The sequence below is a fragment of the Phasianus colchicus genome, chromosome 3 (genome assembly GCF_987193195.1).
Source record: "Phasianus colchicus chromosome 3, bPhaCol1.hap1.1, whole genome shotgun sequence".
NCBI lineage: Eukaryota > Metazoa > Chordata > Aves > Galliformes > Phasianidae > Phasianus > Phasianus colchicus.
In genome coordinates, this window is record NC_143438.1 from 13,477,958 (window position 1) to 13,488,741 (window position 10,784).

Consider the following 10,784-nt stretch of genomic DNA (forward strand, 5'->3'; position numbering starts at 1 on the left):
GCGTCGCCTTGTTCTGCCTTCTGGACCTTTTCAAAGCCTTTGGATTTGAAAACTCTGAGCTCTGACCTCTGAGACTTTGGATTTGGGGTTCATTTTGTGAGAAGTAGTCATTTTTCCAGTAAAATGAATAGCAAAGAGACGAGCTCCTTCTTCTCCACTATGTCCTAGACCTTGAGAAAAAGTACAGCATGTGTGTAAAAGCAGGAAAATAATCCAGATTAGCTGAGTACCATAGATTATTGTTAAAATTGCATTTCCCTTAATATTCAGGATTTTAAGGAATTCTGGATTCCTGAAGGGGTGAGTAATTATACACTGTTTCTTCTGTTTGAAAAAGAAATATATGTGTTTTAAGTTTAGCTATACTGAGGTAGCTGGTAGAAAGAGTTTAGTGTGGATAGACACACAACAGCTAATGTAAGGCAGGCAGCTTTGGATGCTATGCATTGCTCTCTGGAAGTGTCCAGCTCTTAACCCTGGCTGCAAAGGTATGATAGGCTCCAAACTTCACACATCTTACATGGCATTTAAACTAGATGCTGAAAATGTGAGGGAGATTGGATAGTGCTCAGACTGTCCCTTGCTACCAGCAATTAGAATCAAAGGCTAATTGCCTGCTTGGGTTTTTGAGGTACTTTATTAGCCATAATTTATGCCTATAGCTCTGGAAAACATGGCTTATCTCTCTTCATGCCTGGTTTCACTCTCTTTTCAGCAGTGATCTCATTGTTCAGATACCTGTGACAGCAAATTTTGCTTCTGTAGTGAATTTTGGATGCAAATTGCTTTGTGCAAAGTGCAACTAAGTGCCCAGAAAACATTTTCATACTGTTTCTGTTCCTTCTTTGGGGGAAAAAAAACTGCTCAAGACAAACACTGGAAACACTGGGCTTTTGTATATTCCCACAAAACAGATGAAGTCCTTCAAAGTGAACAACGAAAGTAAGCGGTAACTTACTTTTGAGGAAGAAGAAGGTAAAAGGCAACATCCTGATATACTAAGCACAACACTTAATTTTGTAAAAAAAACCCAACATCATCAAACCAATACCCACAAACAACAACAAAAAAACCCACCCTGCATCTAAAGCCATTATGCTCAACAGGAGGAAAATACATCCCTGCATGGAGATGTAGACTTGAAGCTAATTTCAGTTTCTTTGTGTATAAGCAGACTGTCACCCCAGCGTTTCAAAGACTCACAACAAATACTCAAACCTCATTTGTTTAAAATGAGATAATGGAAACCATGGTTCCTTAAAGCACAAGGGAAGTTTTAAAAAAAATAATGGACTGAGCTGTGGTGGGCAAATTACAGCACTTTATTATAAAGTACAAGCGGTTCTGTGCCTGCTGTAGTGGGTAACAACATGACTGCTCACGTAGCATTCACCGGATTACAGAAAGTGGTTACAGGATCTGTATAATTCCTGCTAAAGCTGAGACTTACCAATTACTGAGAATAATATTATGATGCAGCTTGTGAAATGGCAGCCTGCAGCAGGCTTTGCAATCAGGCTGTCAGAGAAGGCTGTAAGCTGGAAACTTGGCACTCTAGGAAACTGTTATGGAAGGTACTGATCCCAGGGATTCTCTTGACACTGTTGGTAAAATCTGAAAACAGAATTTAATTAAATGTTTAAAGGAGGTGTTACATTTTGGGAGGTGAAATAAAAGTATTATGTATCTTGCTTCCCTCTGCCCAGTTAAGTAGTCTGCCAGCAATGAAACTGTTCACTCTGTGAAAATTTTGTTGCACTGTACTTGATGGGAGAGGTTGAAGAAGGTTCAGAAGTTCAACAAACATCCTAAAACATTCAGTAAAATTGATGACACAGTCCTTCTGGTCCAGAGGAGCCTAAATTTCCCTGTATTGGTGGACTAGATTTGAAAAGGATGTTGCCAACATTGTGGACTTCACATCAAAACCTTGTCACAAAACCCACAAAGAAGGGGCTTGTTAATAAAAGAAGGTGAACCACTTGCTCACTTCAGCACCAAATCTACGAGAAGAGTCTGATTTTGGATGGAGCCAGAATTTTTTTCCCTCTGAGGAACTGGAAATTTCTCAGGAAAATGTATACAGAACAGGAGAACCCAAATGACTAAACCGTCTAAATTCACTTCCTCCCAGGTATCATGTGTAACAAATCCAACACAGTGAAACTCTGATCAGGGGCACTTCAAAGCTGTTTTAAAACCTGAATGTCACAAAGCCTATTGCACTGGAAATGCAAGATTCGCTACAGATATATGGGTTGAATTTCAACCCCATTCAACTGATGACTCAGCTTTGCTTGTTGAAAGCCAGCTATCAATTTGCAGAAGGTCACTGAGGTCCATTCCAAAATATTTTTTGTTCAGCCAAACCAAATGCTGACTGTTTTGCAAAAAGGTGAAGCTGATACCAATGTTTTCCATGACAGTAGCAGCCAACCTGAAAAATGAGAGGATTATGGATGCCTAATATCTGTCACAGCTCAGGAGTCTGCACCTCCTGCAATTAGAAGGCAAAGGCAGCAAAGAAGTCTGATTTAAAGTTCACAGAAGATTTAGTTAAATTCACTTAAAGAAAACAGCAGCCTGTGAACTTCATCCAGCTTGGACTCTGTTCTTCTATTTCTGTTTTTAAAAGAAGTAATTATGAGCTTTGTACCACACCTACTTTTTCTATCTATAATGAAATCTGGTAAAGAAACTTGGTCTTAAACTTTAAAACTTGTTACCCGTCACCTTCTTCCTTTTTTTACTGTCAGCTAATGCCCAACGTGCACTGATCTGAGGTCTTTGATGAGTGAACAACACAGTTTGCATCTGCATTAACTAATGGAATAAAGGTTTGTCCTCTGAGCTGAAAATATGAGAAGAATGGGTTTAAGCTCTAAGAAAAAAAAATGAAATAACTGACTCCAGGAGCATTCTCCCATAGCAACATGCTTTTAAAAATAAGTGAGAGAGGTTAATGGAGAACTGCAGCATAATTACGCAGATTGGTCCTCATTTTGTAGGTATCAGGGCAGTATAGAGGGGTGACACGTGTGAGGAACACAAGTAAGTGCTGCAGAGGAGAAGCTGAACTGGGCACCACTTAAGTCACCAGCTAGGGGGGAGGTTATGAAAATGAGGAGCCAGAGAGGTGACTATTGAGGATCATTATTTGGCACTGAGTTGAGAGATTGCAGATGGGTCAACACCACTGAGAATCTAGCCTGACAGTGTCTCCCCCACCTAAAAATCCAGAAACAGTATTAAAGCTAATAAACGTATGCAGCCTTCTGACAAAACCAGGAACTTCATCACTATGGGAAGGAGCAAGACATGAAAATGTCCCCCTGAGGTAGCTGGCAGAGCAACTAAGCAATGAGATATGTGAGATGTTTGCCAAGACAGGTTTGGCTTATTTCCTATCTCATCCCAAAGAACCACGAAGCTGGTGGAGGCCTTTCATGTTCTCCCATGACAAGTCACAAGAGGGAACAATTTACAACAGCTGCGGTCACCAGTACAGATTGTTTTTTAAAATGCTTGCTACTTGCAGCCTGGTTCATTTCTTCCTGAGGAAGATGGTAGAAAATAGTGGTTGTCTTAAGAGAAAAGTGGGTTTGCTAGCAAAAATCACACTCTTCCCTGGTGATGGAGGCCATTGGCCATGCCTGCTCTGCAGCCTGATCAGCAAATGGGTACAGGGGAGTACAACTTCCACAGCAAAGTCTGCACTTCTCATATATGCTCCTCTGTCCTTTTGTATGTTAACCACTTGGTAAGACAAGAGGAAATGGTTTCAAACTAAAAGAGGAAAGATTTAGATTGGATATAAGGATGAAATTTTTAATGATAAGGGTGGTGAGGTACTGGAACAGGTTGCCCAGAGAGATGGTTGGTGCACCGTCCCTGGAGACATCCAAGGTGTGGAGGAGGCTCTGAGCAACCTGATGTAGCTGTGGATGCCCCTGTTCATTGCAGGGGAGTTGGACTAGAGGGCCTTTAAGGGTCCCTTCCAATACAAAAGATTCTATAGTTCTATGAACCACAAACAGGAACTTCGCAGGGAGGAAAGTTTAATTTCCCTTTCCCCTGTCATCCTAAACCAAGTTTGTCTCTTCCCAGTATTGTTTACTATTTGCTGTTTCTCTTTTTCCTTAAGCCAGACCTCCGCACACCAGATGTTGTTTCCCTCTCTTGTAGCATTTCTCCTCTCCCCAGGTGTAACCTCCCATTCTCCACTGGCTGCTGCTGGCAGCTGTTCCCTCCAAGCAATATGTTGCTAACTAGATGCCTCCAGATGGAGAGCAATTTGCCTTTTCTAGCTGGCTGCTGTGTTCTCAGACTCCACAGACCCAGCATCAGCAGAACAGGCTGAGGCAGGTCTGAGGCAGCCATTTGATGCAGAACACTTGGTAGGCCTGATGGCTTCACCTCCCCATGGACACACAGGGTAGCGTCCTGCTGAGCCACATCCTACCTGCTCCAGAGCAAAATCAAAATCAGCTGCTCACTGATCTTAGGCTGCATATGCTCAGGCTGGAAAAAAAAAAAAAAAGCCAACAACAACAACAACAAATGCCAACCAACAAACAACAAAATGTGTTGTTAAATAGGAGCTTGGTATTTCCAGGATCAGGTCTAACAATGCAAGACAACATTGCTAGAGTGCTGGAGAGGGAGTACTGACCTTTGTGGGTAGGGTACAAACTGGTGGATGTGCCTGGAAAGACAAAGTCTGCTGAGCTGACCGCACCACAGAGCTGTATTTACACAAGCTGACCTGGATTCTAGGTAGCTACAAGCTATTTAACTCCTAGCAGTGCAAGCCTGTTCTCTCCCAAATCTTCACGTGTTGATAGAAAATAAAAAATAAAAAATAAAAAGCTATGATTTCCCCCCCACCTCTTTCTTTTCCCTTTGTTCTTGTGGCGGTTATTTTTTTTCATAACAATTTTCTTGAGCAAAATCAACATGCACTTTCTCTGACTTGAACTAATTAACACTCTTGTTTCCCACTTAAACCATATGTGCACGGTCACGGTCGGATGGTATGCAGAGAATTGAGAATATGCTCTTCTTGATATTTTTGAAAGGATTTATTGTGGAGAACCCAAACCAGGAGATGAACTATGGCCAATGATGCGGGTACTCCCTGTGGATAGGCAATGGTAGAGTATCCTGGGCTGTATTAAGGCTGGTCAAATTTAGCAGGGTCTTTGCCAGTTGTCCCACTGATTCCTGTCTGTGATTTAGGGAACAGCATCAGAGAATGCCATATAATGCAAAAAAGGATGGGCAGGATCAAGGAAATATGAAGACTGTGTTCCTTGGAGTTCACTCACCCATAGCAAAGCCATTTGGATGCCAGGTGAGTCGGAGCTTGCGTGTGCAGTAGAGGAGCAGGCATGGAATGAAACAATTTCCATTGAGCGTTTCTTTTACTCAGATGTAATTTTTAAAAAAGCAAAGGGAAATATTTCATGTGCAAATGAGTTTCTTGATTATATGTTCTATCCTTATTAAATATGCCAGTTTAGTCCTGCAAGATTGGAACCTAGTGATTAATACATTCGAGGCAATTAGGCTGTGAGCTGCTGTCCTTACATTTGTTTGGTTATTTTCGGTAGCACATACACACACTTGCACAGTTAGTCTGCATGCAAGGTGTAATTTATCTGTCTGAGGGCTGCATTCTGAGTCATTGAGCTACCTCAGGGTGTCATGATTCCTTTCCTCTAAATCCTCAAGGAATATCCTAGGTGCTGTCTGGCTTTCGCATTCCCATTAGAAATCAAGTTACACCGTAAAAGTGGCAGTAGCCATCTGCATGTAGCTGGTTGTGACTCCCATTATAGGTGAAAATGCACCCATCTTTCTACCAAACTCTAAGGATTACTATTCCAGTCTCGTTATTTCTGCGAAGAATCTGTCAGCAGCCTCAGAGGAGGATGCAGAAAATATATACAATATATTTACACTTGGTGATGTTCAACATCAGATATTTGACTACAGTCTCATGACCAAGGGAATGTAGAATGAATGCTGTTTGAGACTTTGGTCCTTCGAAGCAGGAATCCAGCTCAAAGCCTGTGTTTAATTTAATTTAACTTAATTGTTCATTTCATTTAATTTATTTAATTCTAGTATTTGAAGATCTGTTTAAAATAAAAAAGCCACTGGACTGACTTAATTCCTACCTAATTTCCCTACATTCCATTAAGGCATTCAAACCATCTGTGTCTAAAAATTATACACACTGTGTAACTTGTCTTGTGTGAGCACTCATTGTTTTTTGCATTGTTTTAATGTATACACACAGAGAAAAAACCTTACATTAAAACACCACAAAGAATGCAAAATCAAACACTTGAAAGTAAAGAATAACAGTGGGTAAAGAAGCCTATGTAAATCTAATTTGGTCTCTGTGTGTGTCTGTATTCACACGTCTATGTTACACATGTATAAATAATGAGTGCAGTGTTTCTGTTTGTACTGGGACAAAAGCCTTTAATTACATGAGTACCTCCTGCTTTTTCCATGGAGGGTTTGCCTTATTTGGTGAACAGGACAAACCTGCTTTCAATGTGGGTCACTTTGCAGTGAGGAAGGCTGTTCCTCATACGACCCTGCCCCGTTTGTCGTAGCGGTGAATCATAAACGAGGTGGGAGGCTGCAAGAAGAGCTGAGGTGTGCCACTGCTTCTGCAGGGAATTGAATTCATCATTTAGAAAGACAGCTGGGCGACAGCTGACAGGTATAGAAATATCTGAGCTAGCTCCTTAACTCCACTCACGGAGAATTCTCCTGACAAGCTCATGCAATTTAAATTGGCCGTCAGAATGAACTTTGCCAATTTGCCCTGCTCTGAAGCAGGGGTGAATGCAGGAGCACTTCTGCACGCAGACTGCAAAGGGAACTAATTTCTAGCAAGGAAATGATCCCAAGAAGCTGATGGAATTCAGCTGTTCTGGTGTCACCACTAGAAGAGAACAACCCAGTAACATAGAGCTACCACAGGTTTATCTTTCTTACTCTCCAGTTGCTAATACAGTACAGGAGGACCTCCATCTTCATTAACCAAATTTATGAGCTCATTTAAGAATTGGTAGTGTGGCAGGGTTTCTTTTTCTAAAATCCAGGTCAACTGTCTCTAATTATCTTACTCGGTTTTAATTCTTTATTAATCAAGTGCTGCCTCAGCAGCTTCAACATTTTGCCCAGGAGTGATGTCAGGCTTCTGCCTCTTCCTCCGAGCCTCATCTGATGTTATTCCAGTTGCTTTTGTCTCCTTTTATGAGTGCATGCCTTGAGACTCCGGACTCTGATGTACAAAAGCACTGCATGATCACGGTTGCCAAGAGTAGCTGTGCTTTGAAAATACAAAATGCTGCACTGTGCTCAAGAATGCTAAACTGCTAGGAGCTGCAAGTTAGGCACCCAAAACTTCATAGTTTTCACCTTAACCTATCTGCCTCTGGGTTTCCCAATAAAAAGAATGGCAATAAATCTTTATCTTATGGAGATGCCGTGAAAATAAATGCATTAATATTTGTGAAACACTTGTATACTTCATAGGGGAGAACTATAAAAAAGCTCATGAGGACATTAATCATTAGATCTTGAGAGCAGAGTTTGAAGATAGTGCATTAAATAAGTCATGTGGCTCCATACTGAACAAAGAGAAAACAAAATATTGAATCGCTCCTCATTAAGACCCAGATTCTCAAAGGTATTTTAAGAGCCCAAATCCCGCTGAGAGTCAGGGCTTCTTAAGTGGCCATCTATTTTTTTTTTTCCTTTTTAAACTTTTTTTGAAAATGGTAAGAGTTCTACAAGAAATATTGTATGTAAGGGTGCAATTATAGATTGCATCATAATGCGCACATAATTAAAGGTTGCACTGGAATGTATACGCACAAGATTTGGGGCACAAATTAACCCATAACAAATTACCCAAGGAATCTTAGTTGCAGCATTTACCAACGCCAGGTTGCTTGGCTTTGCAACATTCATTATCTTTTCCAATAGCTACTGTACAGGTAATTTTCCCTGGGTTTAGGATAATAAACATCCCTGGTGGACAGAGAATGGGAAGCTTTCCCTCGCTGCACACCATCCTGCATAGCGGTACAGACTTCTGCCAGCAGCATGAATGGTACAAGTAATAGGTTGCCATTTTCTGCTTGTATCTGCAACAGGGAGGGATGGGACATTTTGCCAGTGAGCTTCACTAATATTTGCTGACATCAGAAGAATGGTAAAAGTTGAGTGTCTTTAGTTTAATCCCAGGATTAATGGGGAGAGTGCTGAAATGAGCACAGGCTTTTCTGCCTGTTTCCCACATAGTTCAGCCATTTTTACCATTTTTAATTAATTCGTCTCTCTTCCTTGTCCCACACCCAACTCTCACAGTATACCTTGCTGTCATGAACTGAAAAATTCCCCGTTGCATCTGGATAATGCCCTGTGCATCCTGATCTGATCTGATCCCATAGCTGGAATATGATCCTTCTGGTCCTTTCCAACCTGAATTATTCCATGATCCTATGAACTCTTCTTGGTTTTCTTCATTATATAAATAGTGTGCATTCTAATAGGCTACTTTATTAACCAGTCTTTGTACCAAGTAGCTTTGATTTATTGCATTGTCATAACTTTACCTCCACAGTACAAGATTATTTTAGATAAAAAAGGCAACCAAGCATACATCCCATAGAACAGTAAAATATAGCCATGGTTGTTATTACACGAAATGAGGCTGTAGCAAATTCTACATAAAACAGGAATTTGTGCCAGGTGCTCTTCATACTGCCATGGCTTGCCTTCCAAGAATATGGAAATGCTAACTCAAAGGCTAAGGAAATTCGGTTTCTTTTCCTTCTCTGTAAACACGATGATATTTGTCTGGGTCCTGACTCTAAATCCTGCAAGCTGTGGCTGGGTGCTGACAGACAGGATGCCCATTATGAGACCAGGGGCTTGCTCTGCCCAGGGTGATGCTCACTGGTTTCCAGTGCTGCTCCAGCGTTGAGATTCCTCCACGTTATGGCAGGGAACAGAGTGTTCCTTTCAGTCTGAACAGCAGAAGAGACCAAAGCCACCTTTCCTGTTCCTCCTCCCCAAACTGCTGAGAACACACGTTAACAGCGTGCAACTTCCTTAATATAATTCAGTGACAGTGGAAAAAATATGCTGAAAGACATTGAGTCATTCTTGAGTACAACCTATCTTTTCAATGATATTTTTTTTTGTTTCCTAACAAACAGGCAACCCAAAGATACTTCATCTTCTGTCAGAGGTCAGTGAGGACTGGTTAAGAAGCCCTGTACAGGAGTGAAAGGCTTGCTTCTGTAATCTTACCTTCAACATTTATTTGTGTGTAACCACCATACTTGGAATATTCCTTTCAAACTGTTTTTGTTTCTCAATTCAAATCAAAATCAATTTTCACCAGAACATGTAATGACCTTTCTGTTATTTGAAAGATACTTTCAGTGAAGTACTACTTCAATACTACTTTTTCTTCAAAAAAACATTTCTTAGCTACTAAAAATGTATTTTCTTTCCTTTTTTTTTTTTTTGTCCTCAACCCTCCTGGACCCAGAAACAGTCTCTTGAGGATCCCTATTTCAAGGATGGGAAAACTTCTGCTACATAAAAATATGTGATTCCCAGCAATATACACCTTGGAAATTTTCTGTTCCAAACAATACCTTAGAACACAGGAGCAGCCCAGAAGAGCTGTTTTGCATGAACGTATATGGACAGCTTGAGAAATTGTCACCTCTCGTTATACGCTTTCCATTGCCTTGTAGGATTTTATTCAGTTTCTACATATCTACTCATTCACATCACTCCAACCCCTGTCTCTGAGGCTTTTCTCTTCATAGAATCACAGAACCATTTGAGTTGGAAGGGACCCTTAAAAAGTCATCTAGTCCAACTCCCCTGCTATGAACAAGGACACCTACAGCTGCATCAGGTGCTCAGAGCCCTGTCCAGCCTGACCTTGTGTGTCTCAAGGAATGGGGCATCTGCCACCTCTCTGGGCAAATTGTTCCAATGCCTCACTAGCCTTATCATTAAAAAAAACCCCAAACTTCTTCCTTATACCCAATCTAAATCTGCCCTCTTTTTGAAACCATTTCCCCTTCTATCTCAACAGATCCTACTAAAGAGATTGACCCTTCTTTCTTATAGACCCCACTTTAGATACTGGAAGGCTGCTATGAGGTCTTCACAGAGCCTTCTCTTCTCCAGGCTGAACAGTCCCAGCTCTTTCAGCTTGTCCTTGCTGGGGAGGCTTTCCATCACTTGGATGATTTTTTCCCTTCTATCTCTTCCAAAGTTTTCTGTTCCTCGCTTTTAGTCAGATTTCTCAAATCTACAGTTTGTCCTCTGTTCCCAAAGGTCATTTCTGTTTATTTTTGCTAGCTGTAGGCCTTGTCATTTGTGGAAAATGAGAGCTGGGGGTATTAGGGAACTGCTAGGCCAGTCCTATTGCAGAAGGCATCCAGGAAGAGTAGTGAGCAACCGACTGAGGTAAATCACAAGCTCATCATGGCAAAAACATGGAGAAATCAGGTGAGGTTCTGTGGGTTAAGCACTGGATAGCAGGAGCCTGCAGGGACAAAGTGCAAAAAGCTGATGCAGAAAATAAAACTCAACTAGTGAGAGCATCACAAGTAACATGAAATCATTCAGTAAGTACAGCAGCGGGGAGAGGAAGTCAAAAGAAAGTGAATTAGTCATCAGAGACAAAGCTATTGACTGATGCTGGGAAGGCTCAGAGTGCCTAA

The 10,784-nt window shown here is 41.2% G+C and overlaps 1 protein-coding gene across 2 annotated transcripts in view; it reads left to right on the forward strand.

Moving 5' to 3' along the window:
• Positions 1–9,911, forward strand: part of PXDC1 (PX domain containing 1) — a 191,341-nt gene extending 181,430 nt beyond the window's left edge. The window contains exons 6-7 of one of the 2 annotated variants that reach the window (XM_090136994.1): positions 5,239–5,353; positions 9,252–9,911. In XM_090136994.1, the coding sequence (XP_089993120.1) occupies positions 5,239–5,353; positions 9,252–9,302 (166 nt within the window). In that variant the 3' untranslated portion in view covers positions 9,303–9,911. The remainder of the gene's footprint in view (positions 1–5,238; positions 5,354–9,251) is intronic. The other variant, XM_090136993.1, reaches the window with a different exon arrangement.
• The last annotated feature ends 873 nt before the right edge of the window (positions 9,912–10,784 follow it).